Source organism: Schistocerca nitens, chromosome 2 (assembly GCF_023898315.1).
Source record: "Schistocerca nitens isolate TAMUIC-IGC-003100 chromosome 2, iqSchNite1.1, whole genome shotgun sequence".
NCBI lineage: Eukaryota > Metazoa > Arthropoda > Insecta > Orthoptera > Acrididae > Schistocerca > Schistocerca nitens.
The window spans coordinates 794,299,713-794,326,447 of NC_064615.1; the positions used below are offsets into that span (position 1 = coordinate 794,299,713).

Here is a 26,735-nt window from a genome sequence, read left to right on the forward strand (position 1 = left end):
ATATATATATGCAACCAACGGTTGCTTCGTCAGGAAAGAGGAAGGAGAGGGAAAGACGAAAGGATGTGGGTTTTAAGGGAGAGGGTAAGGAGTCATTCCAATCCCGGGAGCGGAAAGACTTACCTTAGGGGGAAAAAAGGACAGGTACACTCGCACACACACACACATATCCATCCACACACATACAGACACAAGCAGACATATTTAAAGACAAAGAGTTTGGGGAGAGATGTCAGTCGAGGCGGAAGTACAGAGGCAAAGATGTTGTTGAAAGACAGGTGAGGTATGAGCGGCGGCAACTTGAAATTAGCGGAGGTTGAGGCCTGGCGGATAACGAGAAGAGAGGATATACTGAAGGGCAAGTTCCCATCTCCGGAGTTCTGACAGGTTGGTGTTAGTGGGAAGTATCCAGATAACCCGGACGGTGTAACACTGTGCCATGATGTGCTGGCCGTGCACCAAGGCATGTTTAGCCACAGGGTGATCCTCATTACCAACAAACACTGTCTGCCTGTGTCCATTCATGCGAATGGACAGTTTCTTGCTGGTCATTCCCACATAGAATGCATCACAGTGTAGGCAGGTCAGTTGGTAAATCACGTGGGTGCTTTCACACGTGGCTCTGCCTTTGATCGTGTACACCTTCCAGGTTACAGGACTGCAGTAGGTGGTGGTGGGAGGGTGCATGGGACAGGTTTTACACCGGGGGCGGTTACAAGGGTAGGAGCCAGAGGGTAGGGAAGGTGGTTTGGGGATTTCATAGGGATGAACTAAGAGGTTACGAAGGCTAAGTGGATGGCGGAAAGACACTCTTGGTGGAGTGGGGAGGATTTCATGTAGGATGGATCTCATTTCGGGGCAGGATTTAAGGAAGTCGTATCCCTGCTGGAGAGCCACATTCAGAGTCTGATCCAGTCCCGGAAGGTATCCTGTTACAAGTGGGGCAATTTTCGTGGTTCTTCTGTGGGAGGTTCTGGGTTTGAGGGGATGAGGAAGTGGCTCTGGTTATTTGCTTCTGTATCAGGTCGGGAGGGTAGTTGCGGGATGCGAAAGCTGTTTTCAGGTTGTTGGTGTAATGGTTCAGGGATTCTGGACTGGAGCAGATTCGTTTGCCACGAAGACCTAGGCTGTAGGGAAGGGACCGTTTGATGTGGAATGGGTGGCAGCTGTCATAATGGAGGTACTGTTGCTTGTTGGTGGGTTTGATGTGAACAGACGTGTGAAGCTGGCCATTGGACAGATGGAGGTCAACGTCAAGGAAAGTGGCATGGGATTTATAGTAGGACCAGGTGAATCTGATGGAACCAAAGGAGTTGAGGTTGGAGAGGAAAGTCTGGAGTTCTTCTTCACTGTGAGTCCAGATCATGAAGATGTTATCAATAAATCTGTACCAAACTTTGGGTTGGCAGGCCTGGGTAACCAAGAAGGCTTCCTCTAAGCGACCCATGAATAGGTTGGCGTACGAGGGGGCCATCCTGGTACCCATGGCTGTTCCCTTTAATTGTTGGTATGTCTGGCCTTCAAAAGTGAAGAAGTTGTGGGTCAGGATGAAGCTGGCCAAGGTAATGAGGAAAGAGGTTTTAGGTAGGGTGGCAGGTGATCGGCGTGAAAGGAAGTGCTCCATTGCAGCAAGGCCCTGGATGTGCGGAATATTTGTGTATAAAGAAGTGGCATCAATGGTTACAAGGATGGCTTCCGGGGGTAACCTACCCTCTGGCTCCTACCCTTGTAACCGCCCCCGGTGTAAAACCTTTCCCATGCACCCTCCCACCACCACCTACTCCAGTTCTGTAACCCGGAAGGTGTACACAATCAAAGGCAGAGCCACGTGTGAAAGCACCCACATGATTTACCAACTGACCTGCCTACACTATGAAGCTTTCTATGTGGGAATGACCAGCAACAAACTGTCCATTCGCATGAATGGGCACAGGCAGACAGTGTTTGTTGGTAATGAGGATCACCCTGTGGCTAAACATGCCTTGGTGCACGGCCAGCACATCTTGGCACAGTGGTACACTGTCCGGGTTATCTGGATACTTCCCACTAACACCAACCTATCCGAACTCCGGAGATGGGAACTTGCTCTTCAATATATCCTCTCTACCCGTTACCCACCAGGCCTCAATCTTTGCTAATTTCAAGTTGCCGCCACTCATACCTCACCTGTCATTCAACAACATCTTTGCCCCTGCACTTCCGCCTTGACTGACATCTCTCCCCAAACTCTTTGTCTTTGAATATGTCTGCTTGTGTCTGCATGTGTGTGGATGGATATGTGTGTGTGCGCGAGTCTATACCCGTCCTTATTTCCCGCTAAGGTAAGTCTTTGCACTCCCGGGATTGGAATGACTCCTTACCCTCTCCCTTAAAACCCACATCCTTTCGTCTTTCCCTCTCCTTCCCTCTTTCCTGACGAAGCAACCATTAGTTGCGAAAGCTTGAATTTCTTGTGTATTTTTGTGTTTGTTTGTGTGTCTATCGACCTGCCAGCGCTTTTTTATATATAAGAAAGCTTATAATATCCGTCTCATTATAGCTCTCAAGTCCTCCAAGTGCTGTATCACCTCCTCGAAGTATGACAATGGTAAACCAAGAATTACCACTCACAACTTCTGTAGTAGTACAAGAAAAATTGATCTTGCATCCTACAAAAGTAACAGGTCCTCCAAGCAACTGTTGTTGTGAAGTATTCTTCGGTGTAAGATTAAAGGTGTCTACATTCTTGTACACTGGTAGTCTCGTTCTTCTTGCATATCTTCTCCTTCGGTAAGGCATGGCTGTCTGTACTATGCGGCTGCCTCGAGTCGAATGACATGCAGCTGCCTCAGTAGCCGCAGCGCCTGACGGCGCTGCTGATAAGAACGCGAAGCAGCCAATCAGAACGCGGCAGGAAGAGCGTTGCCGCACCGGAAGTTATTTTTAGCAGTGGATCGCTCTCTGTTAGAACTAGAGCGCGATCCTCGAGCCCTAGCGGCATCGAGGCGAAGCTCGTTCAAGGTCACCCGCCTTGCGTAGCTGATGCGTGTAAATGAAGACAGCCATGCGCGTTCTTATCAGCAGTGCCGTCAGGCGCTGCGGCTACTGAGGCAGCTGCATGTCATTCGACTCGAGGCAGCCGCACAGTACAGCCATGTACTGTGCGGCTGCCTCGAGTCGAATGACATGCAGCTGCCTCAGTAGCTGCAGCGCCTGACGGCGCTGCTGATAAGAACGCGCAGCAGCCAATCAGAACGCAGCAGGAAGGGCGTTGCCGCACCGGAAGTTATTTTTAGCACCGGATCGCGCTCTGTTAGAACTAGAGCGCGATCCTCTAGCCCTAGCGGCAGCGAGGCGAAGCTCGTTCAAGGTATCCCACCTTGCATACACTGGTAGTCTCGTTCTTCTTGTATATCTTCTCCTTCGGTAAGGCATGGCTGTCTGTACTGTGCGGCTTCCTCGAGTCGAATGACATGCAGCTGCGTCAGTAGCGGCAGCGCCTGACGGCGCTGCTGATAGGAACGCACAGCAGCCAATCAGAATGTGGCAGGAAGGGCGTTGCTGCACCGGAAGTTATTTTTAGCAGCGGATCGCGCTCTGTTAGAACTAGAGCGCAATCCTTCAGCCCTAGCGGCAGCGAGGCAAAGCTCGTTCAAGGTCACCCGCCTTGCGTAACTGATGGGTGTAAATGAAGACAGCCATGCATAAACTGGCTGTCTTCATTTACACACATCAGCTACGCAAGGCGGGTGACCTTGAACGAGCTTCGCCTTGCTGCCGCTAGGGCTGGAGGATTGCGCTCTAGTTCTAACAGAGCGCGATCCGCTGCTAAAAATAACTTCCGGTGCGGCAATGCCCTTCCTGCCGCGTTCTGATTGGCTGCTGCGCGTTCTTATCAGCAGCGCCGTCAGGCGCTGCGACTACTGAGGCAGCTGCATGTCATTCGACTCGAGGCAGCCGCACAGTACAGACAGCCATGCCTTACCGAAGGAGAAGATATACAAGAAGAACGAGACTACCAGTGTACAAGAATGTAGACACCTATAGATATCATAAAACACAATTAAATTGTTTTTAACTCCAGGCCTGGAGGGCTGCTGAACATTCACAACTGTAATGTCAGAATGAGAACCTTAAGATTCAAGCATAAGAGATAATCACAGTCTGAAGGACCCAACACTTTTGTTTGGTTATTGACCAATACAATAAGTTACTGAAAAGAATGACTTTAATCATTTGGCCAGAAGGGCCAATCGAATATAACCACAAATGCTGTTTTGATAATGCTACAAGGATGCAAAACAAACAGTTAATTTACTTTATCCAAAGGAACAGTAAAGACCAAAAGACAAATTCATATACCAAAGTTGTTTTTTTAAAACAAGCTAACAAGATAAAATTAATAACCGAAAAGGGGTAGTGACGCCGCCACTCGGCCTGAAGGGTCTGAATATCAGCAGTAATAAATATTTGAGAATGGTTAAAGTTATTGAGTTAATGCTTAAAACCAGCCCATGCTCCTCACCACTAGGAAAAATTTACAATCAGCTTTGCTAGGACTGCCTGCTTTAGCAGTATGGCACAGGCCAGCAGAACAACTAGAAGCTTCACCAATGTGGCAAATCGTCCACAAAAGGCATAACAGCAACTCTCTATAACACATAAAATAAAAATTACTAAATATTGAAACACATGGTTCAAAATATAATGCCTATCTAGGCAGGAACTGTTAATGACGCCCTCTGGCCTTCGTAAATCTTCAACTTAGTAAGTGTGATGGCCAGTACTAAATAATAATAATAATAATAATAATAATAATAATAATGATAACAATACTACTCAACAAATTGCAAAATACAAGATCGTTATTGCACTTGGGTCAGAATAAAATTTCAACCACAGATAATATTTTAGGTCCAGTTATTAAGGCACAGAGAGTTAACACTCTTTTCTAGTGATAGTTACACTTGACAATGTAACAGCAGATCACTGAATCGGGATTTTGGGCATGCCTGAGCCTACTAAAATTGAGAAACACCATGGCACACAACCTTAGAGCAAAACACACCCGACGACACGGGCAGAAATTGAGTGAGACACATCAGGTCAAGAAATTCTCACTGTTAGTCCAGAAGGCAGACAAGCATTCAGCAACAGGCTGCAACCAGCACCAACACGAGTTATGTCAATCGCCCCCGTTCCGCCATAGCAACGCGGACATGTTGTGTCAACAGTTGCCACGCCGAGCTTCCTTATCACACAGCCCGTCCAGAACGATTGCTGCCGTCCCTAGTACACACGCTCGTAGCAATCATGTGCGTCCACAGGAAGTTATACCACCTTTCCTGCAACATTGCGCTGCCACACAACTGGAAACTAAACTCCCCGTCTCACTCCGGCAGCAGCACTTGATACTCTCGTCGTCAGCAGGTCTCTCCCCAGAACGCAGCGCCCTCCGAAATTTAAAAGCAAATGGACCAATCGTGGCAGAGCAAAGCCAAGGCTCCAGAAGGCGACACACCACACATAGGCAAAGATGAAGATGATACTGTTCAATCTCCCCTTAAAGGTGGAACTGGATGCTGCTTGCTAATAGGGGACCTCCATTTGAAAATCTCGGATTTTATGTGATTCACAGAAACATCAGCCGTGTTGTATAATATTGGAGCCAGCACACATCCTTGGGGAATGCCATTTTCCTGCACTCTGCAATGGATCCTTGTGTCAGAACATGGTATTCTCAGTACACCCAAACTTGACTTCGAGGTTTATGCCTTTATGTATACCTGTAAAGCAGTCATTCTCACTACACATTTGATCCTGAGAAGAAAAATGAAGTAAGATTTCCACCAAGTTTTGAAACATGCAAGTTGTTTGATTCATTTTCATGCACGTGGATAAGCGAACATCGTCTTATACTATGTGTCACTATCAACCCTATAAATGTTCATTTTGTTGATGTTTATTTTATTATGTTCTCTATTAACATTATTTTCAAGTTAATGGACTACATATCTATCTTTAGATATATCTAGTCTGTATTCTTTACAAGGTGAATAAGGAATCCATTGCATTATACAAATTGCTTGTACAATGAGCTGCATTACAAAGCTTGTACACAATGTTGTTCCACTCAACTTTCTCGGAGGTTTTTTTGTTGGGAGCAAATTCTCTTTTCTCTGTATACACTCAAAGCGAGAGTCTCAGAGCTTTTTCCCTTCTATTGTCTTTCCTCTAGTTAAATTAATTTTCCTTTTTCATGCGTCTAGCATTTTGGCTGTATACAGTAGTGATCTAGCAAACAACATGCAAAACACTTGAGTGTGATCACTTTTAATGCTGTGCCTGGACAGGTACTGTGAGAACTATTACGACTAGCATAACAGAATATTGTTGTAAGTAGCCGTATACTATCAAAAGTCCAACATCAGATAAAATGAGTCAAACATTGTATTAGTATGCAAGTTCCATATGGAAAACAACACAGAGAGAATAAAACTGCTTCATTGCATTGCAAGATTATTCAGTAAAGTAGTAAAAAGGAGTCAGTTTAATTAAGTATTTTTTTTAGCTGACAGTTAAAAGTATCAATTTTAATGATGAACCAATTTGTTTTCTGACTCTTTAATGAGGAGAACTGACTGTAAACAGTAAACAATCCCGTTTAATCATGTGTACTACAATAGGCATTTCTTTTCTTTCAAATTAAGTCATATGATTCTTGTCCAGATGAAAGAAGAGCTGAAAATTAACATATCTAAAATGCTATAATAATGTCGTGTGACTAGGGCCTTCCGTCGGGTAGACTGGTCGCTGGGTGCAAGTCTTTCGATTTGACGCCACTTTGGCGACTTGCGCATCGATGGGGATGAAATTCACACTTTATCCTACAATTGTCTCCTTTTTCTGTTTTTGTCATGTGATAGATAGAATGATTCTTGTATGCATGACAGCGCATGTCTCCCCTAAATAAAAAAGATATATCAAGCAATTTGTGATTTTAACACTATAATTTGTATAGTGTTCACTAATTTTCATCTGTGGTTACAATATGTTTCAAACAACTGGATGTCTGGCATGAACATAACTTTTTCATAGATTCTATAAATATCCTCTGATGATTAGTGTTTATGCGGATTTACACAGGGTGTCCCACATAAAACTGGTACACCTCAGGTCTGAGATAGATTCAAGTAACAATGAACTAACTAAAAATAATACATAATAGTAACATCAAGAAACATTTAATTACCTGTTAATTAAGATGCTGGCCATGGGCACCCAGGAATCACTGACTTTGTGTGATGACATTACCAGCAACACACTATAATTCTGCAGGTGTGGTGTAGCTAATTTCTCTAGTAATGTTCCATTTAAAATCATCTGTTGTGTGAGGATTGTTGACATACACTTTGCTTTTTAGTGTGCCCCATGAATAAAAGTTACACTATGTTAAGTCCAGGGATCTTGGGGGCCAGAGGCCTCTACTGACAAATCTGTCTTCAGGAAACATGTTGGTGATGTGGTCCGTACTTTGGTTGGATGTGTGAGCTGTTGCTTCATTTTGTAGGAATACTGCATATAGCTTTTCTGCATCTGTTAATTGTTCATAGACAGAGTCAAAGATCTTTAGATATTTGGCACTGTTTAAGGTGTAACTGAAAAATATGGGGCCAATAATGTGCATGCCGGACATGCATACCAAACACCTCTGTGAGTGGAGAGGCTCTTCATGCAGAATATGTGGATTGTGCTGTGACCAGTATCTCGTATTGTGGGAGTTTACATTACCTGACAAATGAAACCAGGCCTCATCTGGCATGAAGTAAAGCAAGGGATCCAAGTAACTGTTAGCAATTGATGTTAACAGCCAGTTATGATAATGAACTCTTGTTTTCTCCCCGATTCTCAAATTTCAACTCTTGCACCACACTCACACAACAGTATTTTAATTTAATATTTTTTAGTACAAGATACACCAACCTGCTGTGATAACCTCCTTACTGACATGCAGCAAGTTCTTGAAATTTCTATGCGAATTCTGTGGCTGATTTCTGCTACAACTCAACAACATGAGCTTCTCACAACGACTGATGCACGGACACAGAGCTGCACTCAACTTTTCAGTAAAATGAATTGTAGTCAACTTTCTAGCCTGTTTTGCCACTTCACAAGCAATTCGACTAGAGATGATCATCCGATACATGAGGCATACTGGTTCTATGTGGAACACTCAGTATATTTATTTTACTAATTGCAAACTTATTCTAGTTATGAATCTGTGAAATTAGGAGCATTGGCTATTACTCATTACAGTATGTAAACATTTTTAAAAACAGTCACGTCCAAAAATTTTGACCTGAAATGGAAATAAAAGTATTGTGACTAGAAGAGTCTGTGATATGCAAAGCGCACACTCCGCTGCAGAGTGACAATCTCGTTCTGTAAAGGAAACTTATTACTTCTTCAAAGAATCATGAGTTCTGTGACCTATATGATTACACTACACATAGACCTTTGAACATGTCTGGGATGCTTTGTTGGCCATATACAGATTGAAATATGGTATTTCAGTTACCTAATCTGTTACGTAATGTTCATTTAAGTCATATGTATCCTTCTTGGTGTTGCATTTTCAGAAATATTAGAGAAGTGAAACATTTGATCGTAATCTGGAGCTACAGTTCAGTAGAGCCACATCAAAAAATTGTTCATAGGTAGTACACTTATGCAATGAATCTGCAATGGTTTACTGCAAAAAGAAATAGAAAAGTCAAATTTGTTAATGACATTTCTATCATGAACTCAAGCAATTAAATACTATTGCATAATAAGTAATGTTCCAGCCATTCACATGTTCACAGCAAGACATAAAGGAAACATCCTTAGAAATAGGTAACATTGTAACTGACTTTCAGTTCTTCTCAGTGTTAGCCAAGAAAAGAAGTGGCATCAGCAGTTACTATTTAGTTTTGTTGTCTTGCAGTTATTGTAACAGGAATGATTTTTTATTCAAACTTTTCAGACTTTCATTAATTCAAAATCTGGCCAGTTGTTGATAAAGAATCTTTTAAAGATGACTGGTTTACCTAACAGATCAATGACTTATGAACAAGATATGCAGCTTATGAACAGTCTCACAGACAGGTATGAAATTAATTATATTTTATTGCACTAGTCTTATTTATTTGTTTGTCAGCCAGTTATCATATTTTCTCTTCTAATTACAGGCTTTTTAATGTAACTGATGCAGATTTTGAGACTATAGAAAGTATACAAACCAATTTCAGTCTTTTCTTAGAGGTAAGGGATCAGTAATGTAATAATAGTCACTAGATCTTATAGTAAATTTCTGCATAAAGTGAACATTAATATTTCTTTGTGTAAAAACAGTTGAGAAAGAATCCTTTTTCCAGCAGTTATCTTTTGCTTCATCATTAATTTGTAAAATAACTCCAATGATAGTATAAAAATCTTAATTGGACTGACTTTTGACTAATTTTTAGATAGTATTCATTGTAAAGAATGTGAAACAAAGTGATCCCAAAGTTGTTGGTTGTGTGTATTTGGACTTAAATGTATTCACTATAATGATTTATATGCAAGGGATAGTCAGAAAATTTTAACTAGCACCGTGAAAAATGAAGTTCAGTACATAAATTTTTGTTGTTTGAAAGTAAGTATCTTCAATCTTGGTACACATTGAAATCTTGAACCACAGTACTGTAGCACACCACTGGAGGAGCCAAAACATAAAGGCACAGCCAATCTCTAATTTATCAATGGGCTCTGCCATTTTGTTTTGGATCCCATAGCAGTGGGCATGCACAATATGGATTTCAGTGTGTACGAAGACTAAAAGACATACACCTGCAAACAAACAAAAAACTAACTACATATAAAAAATCTACTTGTGGCAGTGGCAGGAGAACACACATATAAAGATATTTAAACCTGCAAGCTTTTGGAACCAGTGGCTTCTCCTTCTGGCAGAAGGGAAGGAAGAGGTGTGACGTAAAATAACTGAGGAGTTTAGGAAATGGGGAGAATTTGGAAAAGTCACCGACAATCCCGAGTCAGGGGAGACTTAGCTTATGGGGTAAAATACCATAAGAAGTGAAATGCAATTAACATGATTCATAAGCATCTGACTGAAAATCTCCACAGTCAATCTTTCAATTACTACAAACACTTAACAGTACCTCCAAAGTTCACTTGTGGACTCTACCCGAGTGTCAAATTACTCGTTATAACTGTAGATAACAGAGTTTAACAAGCTGGGGCCCAGCTTAGGTTTCTTAATAAGACCAGCAATGATCTGGGCCCTCACTTGGATCCACCTTCGATCCAAAATAATCATTTACTTTAAAGCAGCTTAATAGATGGCAATGCCGATATCAACACTCTTTCCCAAGCAGCATTCTAACTGGAGACTGTAGTACTGAAGTAAAGCTTACACTACTCACAAGTGTGATATATGCGCCACCAACATGCACGTTTTTAGAATTCTTATTGTTCACCTCATACATCAAACTTGCCGTAATGCTTTGTCGGAATCCAAGGGCAGAACCAAGAAATCACTTCTCAGCCCTCGACTGACCTCACGATGATGGGCAACACCGCCCCTCCACACTAGGTTCTTCGATACCACAGCATTCTCTCCCCAACCGACTGCTTCCGCGAGGCCCACCGACCAAGCGGCCTTGCCCTCTGACACCGGCGTTGCTCCTCACCCACTATCGAGAGCTAACTCACTGCAACCCCCTTCTTCCTTGTTCTGTCACCTCGTGGCACGCGGGAAGCCAGCTCACCAAAGATGTGGTGACCAGAGACTCCAGTCCAATCTCGATATTGACTATTGACATCGTGGCGATTACTGAGAAGTTGGGTGATTCCAAAACAAACAAAAAATTTAAATAGTGAACCGTACTGGCTCAGACAGGATAGGATATGCATGACAAAAATTAGGCCAACCCATGTATTTCAAAGGAATATGAGCAGAAAAATTTGTAGGACACACTGTACCCTCTGGAAACAAATCTGAAAACTCCTCCCACTGTGTTTCCAATCGAGAATGCAAAACCTGATTGGACACAAGGTGAACTGCATCAGTGATAGAAAATCCAAATGCCTGGAATGCACCCATACCAGTTACGTTATCAACACCGGCATCAGCAACCACCAAAAATGTAACGGAATGAATCACTGATTTGTAAGAGGCAGATTGTGTAAATTGTCCCACTGGCACACTGTCCTGTTAGTTATAATGGACCAGCTTCTGCATGACGTGTGTCAATGTGGTGAGCCTGAACTCTCATAGGTATGAGATTTCAGTAACATCACTGCAGCAACCATGTTGACTTATAGCCGGACTACTTGGTGCAAAACACTTAACTCAATAAACAACTTGGGAGAAGCCACAAGCATTAGAGTTACACAGTCCGTGTCCATGTCCATCTCCTGAGCAATCTTCGGTGAACGACTGGCAAGCAAACTTCTGGCAAGTAGCCCAGTGCTAAGGGCACTCTGAATGTGGGAGAAGCCACAAGCATTAGAGTTACACAGTCCATGTCCATGTCCATCTCCTGAACAATCTTCGGTGAACGACTGGCAAGCGAACTTCTGGCAAATACCCCAGTGCTAAGGGCACTCTGAATGTTTGTGCTGGACAAAACAGAAAGAATAAAATGGAAACAGAGAACGCTGACGCTGACACTGACACTGTGGTGTTTGTGGCTGCTTGGGCCAGTCTTGCTTTATTCGGCACTGAGCCTGCATGTTTCCTGCCACCACTGCCGCTTCCTCATGCAAGCTGTCTATCGTCCTAATGGGAACATTTTGTGACACTATTGCCACATAACCCCATGCTTCATTGATCACCTGCTGCCCAGGGAATTTCAAAAGATTGTGCTATTTGCAAAACTTCTGCCAAGAGGGGTTTTCACAGAGTGAAGCCTTCTGGTGCACTTCTTTGTCCGTAGCTAAACAGATAACTGTGCTGCACACCATAGAGTATTGATAATTAAGGCTAAGGCCATGAAGTTCCACTGCCCAGGATCTGCATGACTGCTATGGTTTCTTGTGGCATTGGTATAATTCAACTCACACCGTTATGACATGTGTTCATTTGCAGTGGTAGTTGGACAATAAACTGCACATGTGTATCAAAAGTAATAGTTGCTGGTTCTTGTAAAAGGGCAAGCTGACACAGTAATTGATGCACCTTAGGCTTTGCATAAGTTAGAGTCCTTCACACTGAAAGCCAAAAAATGCTGTCTGACTCTTTTTTTGTGAGCTTCCCAGTCCTTGGCTGAATTGTCATATGGCAGAAAAGGGGGTAGACAGACTGGTCGAATGGTATCCTGTCTGTTAATGGAAGCCAACAAAGTGGTCAGTGCCAAAGCAAACTGTTCAGTCAGGGTTGGGAGCATAGCATCCACAGTGACTAAACCCGATGAGACCACACTCAAAGACTGCACACGCGGAAACCATTCCAATCTTGTTGCCAATCATGTAGGAACTAAGTAATACATGAGACCAATCCAAGTAAAACAAATATATGGCTTTACTATAAATCTCTGAACAATAATGGAAATAAGTCTCTCATGACTCTTCATGTAACAATACAAAAGAATCATACAGGGGTGCAACATAAGTGATACACACAACTGATGTGAGCATTACAAACAAGAACGTAGTGATGTTAAGTCAGTGCTGCTCCACATGTATATAAGCCTGAGTTACTGGTAGATGGTGCAGCAGAGACTGTGGCATGCGCACACTTCCTACGGGTGGCCTCTATTGGCCAGCCCATGCTGATATAGTTGGCAGTTGATTTAAATACACACTCATTGCAACGCTATGCTTGGTGCACTCACACTCACATGCACGGATAGCGGGATGCAGCCAGTGTCACTTGCATAATTTAGGGAATCTCTGACATCTATTCTGTGGAGATTACTGGGGAAGTTTCCTTGATAGAAGCACATTATTATGATGAACACAAAGTATCAACTGCTACATGTGCAATGCAAAAACCACAATTTTTTGGGAGCAGGAGGTCACAGTTTATGGTACTGTCAATTACCCTGCTGTTTAGTTTCTCTTCACTCTTCTTTCTATGTGTTAGATGCCATCAGTTTCATTTCAGGGTTGCAGTTAGAAACATTGAAATCGGACATAAGTAGCAATTGTGTGTGGCATCCTGTGGCAGGAGGGCCACATAATCAGTTTGTTGAATACTTTGGTGTCCAGCTATTCATAAAATGTTACTAAAGTTCCATACCTTTGTAACTCAGGCATTATGTTCATATGATGATGATGATGATGATGTTGTTTGCCTGTCTGTATTCCTGAGTTGTTGAGAGCTAGTTGTTGTTGTGGTCTTCAGTCCAAAGATTGATTTGAGGCAGTTTTCCATACTAGTCTGTCCTGTGCAAGTGTGTCATGATCACCCTCTACAATTTTTACCCGCATTCACCCCTCACCCATCCCCCCCCCCCCTCTCTCTCTCTCTCTCTCTCTCTCTCTCTCTCTCTCTCTCTCTCTCTCTCCCCCCCCCCTCCCTCTCTCTCTCTCTCTCTCTCTCTCTCTCTCCCTCTCCCTCTCCCTCTCTCTCCCTCCCTCCCTCTCTCTCTCTCTCTTTTGTTCTTCTTCTGTGACATCACTACTGTTGTTGTTGTTGTTGTTGTTGTTGTTCTGAGCACCATTCTTCCATGCCCATAACACACCTTCAAGCCGTGACATCTAAGAACAAGCAGCCCACAGCAAGTGGAGACCCTGGACTCATTGTCCCATGTTGTAGATAAGCTGCGCCCATGTACCCTGCATGTAATAATAAACCATTTCTCCAACAAAATGCTGCATGAATACTTAACTGGTAATAAAATATAAGATGTTGTGATTATCTTTCACCATTTAGAAGGATCAAGAGTGTAACTCTACATTTTTCCTAAAATGACATGTTACACCTCACATCTCACCACAGAGATGAAAGATGTTGTGAAAGTCACTTTCTTTGAATAGCTAATAACAACTTTTAATTCTTTTCATTTCATTTAACAGAGCAAATAAATGTTGGTGCTTTTCCCTAAAAATACTAAAATATTTTCAACCAAAAAGAAAAAATTCCATTAGAATAGAAAAGAAAAGAACAAAAGCATAGCTCTCCTTTTAGTTAACAACTTCTGTTGATCTCTGTTCCTCTCTCCAGTTTGATGACTGGCTCTACAGAGCACATATATATGGTTAACCTTACTGTAACCTCCATTAATTGTAGTATTTCTTTCATAAGTTTTATTTTATTTATATTTGGGACTTACTGTTAATTATTTGTAAGAAATTCCACATTACTTTACAACTCATGGTAATATGAATCATTTGTCTTCACGTGTTTAAATAATCAATAGGTACCAATTAGACTTCGTAAACTAATTGTTCCAGCAGTCCTGTTGCAATGCACTAGAGTACACATATGAAAAAAATTAAGTAATCTTTGTTTTAGTTCTCCACCTCGAATTATCTGTTGCTGCTTTATGCTTAATGAGGTAATTACCAAATTGATGGTGTGATTTACCCTAGCTTGTACATAGCCATTTCTTTTTTTTAACAAACCTTGCTCCATCATATCTGAGGAGGTACTTGCTCTGACACCTGCTCTTTACGTTCTTGCATGTATGGTCACATCTCTTTCACTAATGTGAACAATCAAGGTAAGTCTTCCTGTACTTTACCAATTTTGAGAACTCTTCCCAAATCGGAAACAAAATTAACTAATGTTTCTTACCTCTGTAAGAACTGTGTAGACATAGTCTTCTGTAGGATGATACTTCTCAACCATTTACATTCATTACAGTGCTATTGTTCCCCTCAGAATCTATGTCCTCCCTTTCCTGGGTCTACATAACTCAGAACCTGGCGGTCATCAATCAGATTCTCCTGAGAGTCTGAATCTTTTTTCCCCTCATATCAATGTTATATAAACCTTTCTCCTGACCATCATGAGATTTACAATAAACAAAGCTGTAGGAATGGGAGTGCCAAACATTTTATATGGTCCATTGTAACCTGTAAAGAACTTACTGGTTTCTTTCTTCAAGTTTAACAGTAAATAAATAAATCTCTCATAAGGCTAATATGCCTCGGATAAGAAAATAAAATTACAAATGTGTAAAGTCATGAACTTAATAAAACTCTTGCCAGTTTTGCCACCGGTTATATTAGGAATATCACATTTGCAAGGATTACATGTGCCCTCAGCATAAAATAACAAAACCGCCATCCGGGTTTCGAGAATAGGTATGTTTTAAATCTTTACCTCCAATCAACGCCTCAAACGACATACTTCTTACTAGCCAGTGCATTACCTCTACTTAATGTAGAATGTCTCTGATTACACAGAATCTACTACTTGCTAACCTTCCTTTCACAGACGGTGATTCACATAACAGCTTATGTGATATGTATACGTGGTTTATACCTACCCGTGCATATCTGTGAATGTTACAATAGTCGTACACTTTAGTCCATTCACTAGGACACCTCATATTGCTATTCACTGACTGTGTGTTAAATACAGATCTAAAATAAATAAAAGTATTTTCTGACTGGTGTAACATATCAGATAGGGTTTCGACTGATTTGTGCCCCCAAACTAGTAAGAGGATAAAAGTAGGTTGGGCACTAATTATTATATTTGAATCCTTAGTCTGCTCTAATATGTTCAACATCAAATGGCTTCCGAGTAGGAATACATTGTCATTGTAAAAATAACTGTTAATTGATTGACTGCATGTCATTTCTACAAAAACTGTGCTTCTGCTCTTGCTAGCAGGCTACTTCTCCTTTGCAGTGTCTTCATTTCTAGAGGCGGAAAGAAAGCTGGAATCATTCTCAGTTTTACCTAATGACCAACAAACAATATTCCTTCTTTCAACACCAATGTATTTAAGCTTCTTTAACCAATGTGCAAATTGTCATCAGATATGTATATTAGAATTGTATCACAAATATTTGAGTACAAATATGTTCTACAATGAGAATACTTTTTAACAAGTAAGATGACGAAGAACATAAGACTGAATGAATGTTTTAAAACTTCTCTTGTTCTTCTTCTATGACATCACTATTGTTGTTTTTGTGAACAGCATTCTTCCATGGCCATAATACACCTTCAAGATGTGACATCTTTAGAACAAGTGGCCCACAGCAGGTTGACATGCTAAACTCATTGTCTCATGTTGCAGATGTGCTGTGCCCATGTACCTTGCATTACCTGCTCATCACAGTAAACCGTTTCTCTGATCATATGCTGCACGAAAACTTAACTACTAATAAAAACAGTTATTATATGTCACAATCATCTTTTATCATTTAGAAGAACCGAGAGTGTAAGTCATCATTTTTCCTAAAATGTTGTGTTACACCTCATATGGTACCTTCTGATCACCTTGATACCCAATAACAAACTTGCTCATCTCTCTTTTACCAAGGTAAGGCTGTGCCAACAGCTACATGGCACATATATCAATGCCCTACCAGCCACATCAACATTTTGTTTGGACGGCCTATTCTAATGGTTTTATGTGATGACCTAAAGAAAGAAGCCAGTGGATTTTAACTCCCATAAAATCTATTCTGTGGGCTACCCACTTCGGAGTCCTTCAATAACAAAATGGCAGACTGCGTATTTATTTTGATTTGAAGTCGTCGGAATGCTAACAGCCCCACTCATGTCTTGAGGAACTGATGGCAAAACTGGCAGTTGGCCGTAACTTTTCCAAAACTGACTTTGCAGACATGGGTCTGAAACTTCTGGTGGATCTGAAATTGTATGCTATGATGGCCATTAACATGCCATTTGGACTCAGATCAATACAGACTCAGATGTCACAGGTGAATAAAATCCTTCAGAACCACTAGCAACATTGAAAGCTGTGGCTGTGAGATCTTATTTTCTGTACAACAGCCAGTATTACGATTAGACAAACAACATTAAAATGGGAAGCCCATTAACTGTTGTGAATCTCTTCACAGAGAATTTGAGGATATTTCTGTAGACATGATGCTGTTAAAGCAAATATCTTTCTTTCAATATGTTGATGCTAAGCTGATCACTTGGCCCGATGGTTGTGAGAAGCTTGACGAGTTCTTGGAACATCTCAACAACATTAACAGTAATAAATCGATCTTCAGGCCTCTGACAGTATTCTAGCAACTACTGAGCATGTCTCAGAACACCTGGGGTCTAGAAGATATGTGGTGAGTGTAGTGTCTTATATTGCATTGTAAAACAAGGCAGGAAGAAGCATGAGAAGTTTTATAATGTATTTATCATGTACACTACCCCAAGAAATCCATTTTAGCTTAGAATGCTTTAGAAAATGGTTACTAGTCAAATTTGATAAAGCATTTGTTGTGACTCACACTGCTGGCTACTGTGACTGTGTAATTGAAGAAGCCATTGGCATAAAAATCACAGATAACACAAGTTTATAGAGAAGGTGGCCTGCAGCTCAGTGTTGTGTGGGATCGAGCAGTTGCATAGTTGAAGTGAACATACTGAACCCTTGAGTCAATGTATGCCCATATATGGTGATACCATGAGCACCACTGATGCCACAGCCTGAAGCTAATGTGTATAAGGGCTTACCAGCAGCCCACTGGCAGTCATATCACTTAATAATGGCCAAGGAGTGCTTGGCTAAAAGCTCATGTAATTTTAATTGCTTGACACTGCTGAAAACTTGAGAACTTATTATTCAATGTTACCACTCTGAGACTCTGCATTCTTACATCATTTGATATGATTGATATTGGTGGACACCGAAGTGTCATGATTGTAAATGAACCACCTAATAGTTTCATATGAGCTGCATTAGTAACTGTAACATATGGAGTACCATTAATTGCTAATATGTGAGATTTTCCAGTAAGAATAGTGTTGTGTCTCCTTTCTCATCAATCTGATCTTCTTAAATTATGTTTTATTCGAGAATAAAAAATTATAGGAGTTAAGGTTGGACCATGTACCTGCAATTGCCAAATTGTATGAAGGGTGTGCATTACTCGAAACTGGCTTCCTCTGTTAGATCTCATTGATAGTGCATACCATTTGACAGCTGGAAATCTTATTCATTGATTTAGAATTATCTGTATAATTCTGAAGTATTACAGCTCTAACATAGTTACAAATGCTATCTGTCTGGACTTGGGCATTATTTGGACCCAGAGTGTTGTCCTTAATCTGCTCTAGACACAATTGTTATGGTACAGTTGGGTATCTTGTCTCCTGTCTGACTAGGAAATATGTTTTGGATAATCAGAGACAGTGGAAATTGTGATGCCTCATAAGTTATGTTAGAGAAATCTTTGTCTCTTCCTTGCAATCTATTCCTAACAGTAGTTCATGGTGCTTTCAAATATAAACCTCTGCCATCGCTTGCGGTACACATAAAAGCAAGCTGTGGTGGCTGTACTGCTGTAAACTGTTGTTGGTTTTGTATATCTGGCATGACAGATTGGATTTGGATACTGATCATGATGGTCATAGAGGGCAAGCAATGTTGACCACTCATACCTGCCTTAATGTGTGGAAAAATCTGCCATTAATAGACTTCATGTAATTCCTGTGCCATTCTCCTTTTGTGTTACTGTATGCCTGATATGTCTATAGCAATATGCTTACCATTGCAGCTTGAACATTTAACACAAGGGTTGTTAGAAGACTCAACTGAATGAAAACTACCACATGTGGAATACCTGCTTTAACTCATGCATTGTTTACTATAGGTCAATTCTTTTATCTTGGCGGCTCGCGCATGCCCGCCTAGACGCGGGAGATTGCTGCGTTGCCAGTTGCACACGACGCACGCGCCAAGAGAAGCAGCGCCATAGTATAGCATAGTTCGCAAGCTTACGTTTAGGGGGGAGCGCTCAGTTCATGAAGTAAAGCCACCATGGCCGCATTAACCCTTTCGCTGCTACAAAGACGTGCTCCCTGCATTCCGCGCTGTGGGCGATTTTGTCACTGCACTGCTCGCCTGTGCAGACACATTGTGTTCAGACTGCTTTGACACTATTTATCATTCGATTCCACAAAAACTATTTGGCTCAAAAATTAGATTTTTACCTATCTTCTTGACTGATACCTTCCCCCCATAAATGACTTAATTTTGTTTCGATGTTCAACGCAGTTATTATGCAGCATTAAATATAGTAAACCATTGCACGAAATTTTGAAGAGTTTGCAGAGGTAAAGTCCATAGAGTATACTTTCCGGATGGTCGATTTTAGTTGCCACAATGTTGAGAATGAAATGTGGACAAGATACCTATATATTTCATTTCATTTAATTTAAGTACCACATAAGTGTCGTATGTAATATTGAGAAATATTCCACCTTTCGCGACTGTAACAAAAGTTTTACTTACACTGGGCACGTTTGGCTTTATTTTAAAGCACTTCAATCAATCAAAAGGAAGTAGACAAAATACATCAAACAAAACTGTGGACTTACAAAAACATTAGGACTTGAATATACCGTCTGTCAGTGAAGTGCTCAGAGCTATGTCAAATATAATTTTGTGTGTGGCACACACAAACAGCATTTATTTGCTAAAACACTGATGAGCCAACACAAACGTTGAATATTGTGCTACCGCAGCACAAAACTATTAAAGGTGACTTCTGGCAATGGAGGACACAAAATACAGTCCTCTTATGATGCTTCAAAAGAGAGAAACGCGTCTGGTCTAAATAAGTCGCTTATTACAGTTGCAGAAGAGGGATATATTTCAGTACCATTGGTAAAACTGCGACTGTGGAACAAAAACAAGAAATAGAACATCAATACCATTGTGTATGTGCCATACCTTTCACCAATGGAAGTGCTTTAAAATAAAGCCAAACGCGCCCTGTGTAAATAAAACTTTTATTACAGTCGCGAAAGACGGAATATTACTCAATATTACATACAACACCTATGTGGTACTTAAATTAAATGAGATATTGTTATACAGTAAATATTATATGAAATTTAGGTATCTTGTCCACATTTCATTCTCAACATTGTGGCAACTAAAATCGACGATACGGAAAGTATACGCTATGGACTTTTACCTCTGCAAACTCTTCAAAATTTCATGCAATGGTTTACTACATTTAATGCTGCACATCAAAGCAAAATTAAGTCATTTATGGGGGGAAGGTATCAGTCAAGAAGACATGTAAAAATAATTTTTTTTGTGAAATCGAATGATAAGTGTGTCAAAGCAGTGGGAACACCATGTGTCTGCACAGGCGAGAAGTGCAGTGATGACAAAATCGTGCACAGTGCGGAATGCGGGGAGCACGTGTCTGCAGCAGCAAAAAAGTTAATGAAGAGGCAAAGCACTAGAAATTTCATTCAAACAAATAAAATTCGTGAAGTAAGGCACTCCAATATTGTTTTTAAATAAAGAAAATATTAAGCACCATACAAGGTTTGAACTCATAACCTTTCACTTGGCAGCCCAACACCTTAACCGTTCCACTACCTCAGCTCATCCAACAGTGTAACTCCATAAGAACTCTAACACTCACGCAACTACTTATAAACACTGTTGGTATGACTATGAATTACTCACGCTTCGTCGAAGTACAATAGGAAATAAACAATTGCCGCTGTTCTTTATTGCGAAAAAGCAGTTCGTGAGATTGAAACAAACACCTTTCCTTGCTATCGCCTGAATTAGGAGTCTTTTTGCTTGTTTGGTTTAATTAATTAATAGAATATGAAGCAATTGGTATAAAGAATGCTTTTTCCAAACTTTCTATAAAAGAAAGTCTGCTATCAAGACATTGCTTTTGTTCTATTACTTTATTTATGACTGAATGTTTCTAAAACTGAAGACACTCATCCGTGCTCTGCACTGCAGTCGAGATCTGGCAACGTCGTTCTCTGTTCATTGGCTGACTGTGTTTTGTGACGTCAGATGCGCAGAACGAACCTAAACTCGGCCGCCAAGACATATGACACGCACTTTAATGTGTTCAAAGTGGAGGCACTTGAAACTCTGCTTCATAATGGGGATATATTCATTTCTGTGCAGCTGACATTACCTTAGTGCCACCAGTGCTGGTATCTCATTCCATGAATAATAACAGAGCTTGGTAAATCTGAAGTGTCATATGAAAGCAAGTTATGTCTTAAGTTCAATAACAAGGGTTTAACTGTTATAAGCAACCCTCCTGGTAAATTTTTTGATGCTGGCAGCACGTTCCACAGTTTTAATTTCGTCAACAGCCTTGCTTTTGATTGGAAGCTTTCCAGGCACCATGTTAGGGGTGTCATGGAAATTACACAATATTCCAATGAGGCAGCTGTTCATCATCTTCAGGTGCTGCTGAGTGGAGCTACAGTGGCTCATTAATTTATATGTTGGTTCGCTAGAAAATTGCAGACATGAGGAGGTGGGGCAATACCATTGTCACATGAGTTCTTGACGTCCAGAGTTTCCTGCCAAGAGAAATGAACCATGGACTCCAAATGTAGTTGCAAGCAGTGCATCCCAGCATATACATGTGTCAGTGTTGGTGCCTGGCATAGATGTCATGGCTTCAAACCCACATTGGTTTGAGCTTGTTAAATGAGTTTCTGTGTGGCTGACAATGTTTTACTGCCACCAGTGCTGGTTCTCACTCTGTGTTATGCTGAAATCCTGCATTTCTGTTCATTAATTAATTTTCTACACTTACTTTCACCAGTTCTTGAAAGGCAGAATAACAGTAGGTCGAGGCAGAGGAGAGGATGTGGGTCTCTCTGTAATTAACACCATGTTCAGTATCGAGAAAGTTCCTGCCGTTTTTCCAGCAGGGTGTTCTGGATGTCATTTTCCCATGCCATGCTGCATAGTCCTGTCTCCTGGTGCTTTCAGTTTCCTACTAAACCAACAGATAAATTGGTGACCCACTACAGCTCTCTACAATCACATCTGAAGGTGATGAACAGCTGCCTTGATGAAATATTATGCATTGTCCACGCTACTTATGACACAGTATTCAAGTAGTTATTATATCTGGAAAACCTCAAAGAGCAAAGTTCCACTTTCATCAAAATTTTGTATGGCTCCTTGGCAGTGAGCCAAATGCTTGGGAATATAGGTATTTAATTTTTTTGTTTTGTTTTCCCTGCCACATGCTTGAATTTACAATTATATTTTCGCTTACAGTTGAGTTCAGTTGTGTTTGTATCTTGTATTGTGTTCCTCCCATTATTCAAAATGTTAACAATATTGCCCATGAATGATGATGTTGAGTCATAAAATAGTTTCCCCAATAGCCACAGTGTGAAGGTTTTTAGTCTCTCATCCTTTCCTTTCACAAACACCTTAAACTGCTCAAGGTGCACGTTAGAAAATGCATTTTTGAACAATTTTACTGGATCAGTACCAGCTCTGGAGTTAAGTGCACTGTCCGCCATTATGTCGTGATTACAGGGTGAGATATTGCTGAGAACAGTTCATGAGCCCTCTTATACCACCAAGTTTTTGGATTTTTTGCTACATTGGCCAACAAACTCCTCATTCTGACACTTTTGGCACTGCCGTTCTAGGCTTGGGTTGGTCATGGTTTCCTTAGTATCTCATAAAGTGAAATGGGGTTATCTAATGCATTCCAGTTGGTTGACAACCTTACAGGTTTTGTGTGATTCTTCTGCTAGACAAGTTTGGAGAGTTACTATGATCAACTGCCATGGTACTTTAGATGAGTTCAAAGAGATTTGGAGTCCAGTTTTAAAGTTTCCACCTTTCCATACATCCCACAAGACATGGTGGCTTAGTGATGGAATGGAAACACTAAGTTAATGATGTAGTATCATGAAAACTTGTCTTATGAATGCCGCAGTGACACTTAGTGAGGCAAGACCACATACGTTCTGCAATTTGAAGGAGACTTGCCAGCAGATCATGCTCACAAAAAATCACACTTGACAACTTATTGAATTGATCTAAGTAACTGCAAACAATTGAGTAGTGATCTTCAACGGCAACTTCTATACAGTGTCTGTTACTAAGCCACTTGTCAGAGGTGTTAACTTACAAAGTGAGACCTGGATTTAAATATATTACATGTATACTGTTAAACTTAATGTATGAGGAGGTATAGTCTAACAAAAATGCTGATCAACAATTAATAATTAATTATTGCCAGGCATTTATGATGTTGCCATCTCTCTCTCTCTCTCTCTCTCTCTCTCTCTCTCTCTCTCTCTCTCTCTCACACACACACACACACACACACACACACACAGAGAGAGAGAGGGTGGGGGGATATTGGTGCTGCCACTCTAGTTGCAATTTCAGCTCGGGTAATAATTGGTCACTGTCAAAGTTGAGGATATTTTAAAGAATATCCTCCATCCCCAGAGATATGCCTGAATTAGACTCTTCTTATGTATACTGCATGTAAAATTACTTGGTATAAATCATATGATTAGTTTGTTTACTTAATATTTTAGTGAATACAGAACTAAACACACATACACACACTGTAATGTTCTTTTAGTAAACTATAGTTTTGTCTCTGAAAAGTTACCTCTCTTATACCACACTACAGTGGTATAGAACAATATATGTAAAATGGCATAAGTGCAATCTGTTTTGTGATAATCAGGTTTATTATCTAAAAGACTGTGATCAATGAGAGGAAAAAAAGTTGATAACATACTCTTTCATGTACAAAATGTGTGTCCTTGGTTTGTCCCTCTGTATTATTTAAGTTTGATTCATTCTGAGAATTCCTATTGTTGTGTAAATTTGTGATGTTAAAGACTAATTTATTTGAAAATTACAGTGTTTTGAAACACACAAAATTGAAGGATTTGACAGTGAAGAATCAGCTGCTGTGAGAGGAATGGAATTAGTTAACAAACAGAAACTTTGGGCCTTGGTGAGCTTCCTGGAACTGGACTCAAATTTTTCATTACCTACTTTTGTGAAATACAAAATCAGGTATGTTAAATCATTGTCACTATTTCTTTTTGTGATTCACTTGAACATCTTCAAAATAAGTTCTCCTAATTTTTTTTTTTTCGGCAAATGAATCTAGCTTCACAATAAATTGAAATCTATATTGGTCCTCTTTTATCATTTGAAAATAATATCCAATGATTGTAATGTCAATGAAATTGTGCAGCTCATACAAATACCTGAGTGTAACGATTTGTGGGCATATGAAATGGAATGATCATATTGGCTCAGTTACTGGTAAAGTAAGTTCATTGTTGGAACAGTAGGGAACTGCAGTCAGTTTACAAAGGAGACTGCATATAAAACACCCATGCAATCCATTCTGGAACGTCGCTCAAGTGTATGGGACCTATACCAAATAGGACTAACGGGGGATATTGAATACGTAGGGGCAGCACAATTGGTCACATATTTATTCTACCCACTGGTAAATGTCACAAAAATGTTCAAAGAATAGAGCTGTCAATCACTTGAAGGTAGACGCAAACTATCCCATGACAATCTAATTAGAAAATTTCTAGAACCAACTTTAACTGATGAATCAAGGAATATATTACTCCTTCTTACATGTCACTTCCATAAAGATTCAGAAGACCAGATTAGGCTAATTACAATGTGCACAGAGGGATTTAAGCAGTTATTCTTCCCATGCTCCGTATGTTAATGCAAAAGAAAAAAGCCCTAATAACTGATACAATGGGATGTACCCTCTGCCATGCATTTGACAGTGGTTTGTACAGTAAGGATATAGATGTAGATATACATACCTCATTTTATATCTGTCTTGTGATTTCTTTTTGGCACCGTCCTTATTTCCAAGTTATTTAGTTCTTCAGTAACTGCAGTGCTACTCTTTTATGCTTGCAGTAATGTCATTGTACTATCAGTGTTGGTATTATACTGTAACACAACACTATGTCTCTACTTTCGCCAACTTTTTTATTGCTTATAACAAGTTCATGACTTATACTAAAAAAATTAATTATTTTAAGTACTTTTTTATTTATTTTATTGTAGGTTCCAGTGATCCCAATAATATTAGAGTTGTTTGTGTTTTTACAATATTTACAATCATGAAAATTGTATAAAATTTACAATAATGGATACAATAAGATGCAGTATTACAAATTCATGACAGCACTCATATCAACTAATGTTACATCATAATACAATGAAATAAAGAAGGTACATATAACAACAAGACATCAGAATTACCATTAATGCATACATTACAAGATATTCATATTAGTAATATCTCAACACACATAAAAGCAATGTATCTTCTAAGACAAAAATATTTTATGTTAATACTTGCACTAAAGGGACATACCAGTTGTACAACAAAACTACACATATGGACACTCATTTATGCTAAAACATTCACAAATTGCGTAGAATGAGTTTTATGGCAAGTACTCTTTCAATGCACTCTTATTTGAAAAGAGAATGGTTTTTGTTAATGAAACATACAAGAGAGAAGATGTACTGAGATGTTATTGTAAAAACCTTTTGTTTCTGTAACAGATATCTGGAAGGGTGTTTTGGCTGAATTCCAGTCATAATGTGTGTAATTCTCTTCTCAACAGTGGAGTGGGTGGGGGGTGGGGGAGGGGGAGGGGGAGGGGGGGGGGAAATTCCTTAGGCTGTTCACCCCAAAAAAACGAGGTAATAATACAACAATGTGATTGAAGTTCCTCATATTGAGTAATGAGAAAGAGCGGTCTGTATGTACTTTAAAGAAATTTTTCATGGTCAACATCATCAGCTTCCGATCTTTAAACTGTTTTGGTTGTAAATCATATTCCATTCTGCATTCATTACTCATGCCATGTTAACATTTCAGTGGAGAGTATATTGCACATACCTCAAGGGTTTGTGAAAAATAAAATTACAAAAACGTTGGTCACACGTAAAAATATGTACAGCTAAAATGCGCATTATGGAGCTTGGCGTGTCTGTAATAAGTAGCATCCTTTTAATGTTTGTCAGTTGTTAAAATCCAAAATGTGTAGTAAAAGTGCATACTTATGCAAATTTTTATTTACATGATGAGTGAAGCACATTTAGAACCTCATTCGAAGGTGGAGACCAGGCCACTTATGAAAGCAGCAATGTCACTTATCAGCTATCTACCAGGATGAGAGGGTGGGTGGGGGTTGGGGCCTTCAGCTCATCCCACATCTCAGCCTCCAGGATAACCTATTTTGTGCGCCCTCAATGGTCAAGTTTCTGTTGGTTACTCCCTCTCTGTCCCTTGAATCCTTTTAAGTTGCGGTCTTCCTCTGTGCCTTCTGTTTGTTGGTCTATATTAAAATATATTCTTGCAACAATGTTACGAAAAGGATAGTTGCTACTCACCATATAGTGGAGATGCTGACTCAGCATCTCCACTATTTGGTGAGTAGCAAATATCCTTTTCATAATATTGTTACATTCAATTCTGGATTTTCCATTGCTGAAAATATATTCTTGGGTATTCTTTCTTGTCCCTTTCTCATTAAATGTCCAAACTAGAAAAGTTGTCTGTATTCTATTCCATCCAACATAGTACTTTTCTTGTGTGTTATTTCTCATGCATCTTTATTTGTTCTATGTTCCAAATTGCAGAGTCTTGATGCTTGTCTTAGATAGTCCATTTCTACAGATTTGATCTTCTTGCAGTTCTCCATAATCATCCAGCACTGAACTGTAGGTGGTAGTTCGCTTTCTACATGTTAAGGTTTCTTTTAAATCTGAATTTTGTGGACC

The 26,735-nt window shown here is 40.1% G+C and overlaps 1 protein-coding gene across 4 annotated transcripts in view; it reads left to right on the forward strand.

Moving 5' to 3' along the window:
* The window catches only part of LOC126237047 (ATP-binding cassette sub-family A member 7-like), a 607,922-nt gene that overhangs the window by 148,079 nt on the left and 433,108 nt on the right, over positions 1-26,735 (forward strand). For all 4 annotated transcript variants that reach the window (XR_007545025.1, XR_007545024.1, XR_007545023.1 and 1 more), the window contains exons 12-14: positions 9,005-9,126; positions 9,210-9,282; positions 23,812-23,969. Coding sequence is in view for 1 of the 4 variants with exons in the window: in XM_049946811.1 (XP_049802768.1) it covers positions 9,005-9,126; positions 9,210-9,282; positions 23,812-23,969 (353 nt within the window). In the remaining 3 variants the exon portion in view is untranslated. The remainder of the gene's footprint in view (positions 1-9,004; positions 9,127-9,209; positions 9,283-23,811; positions 23,970-26,735) is intronic.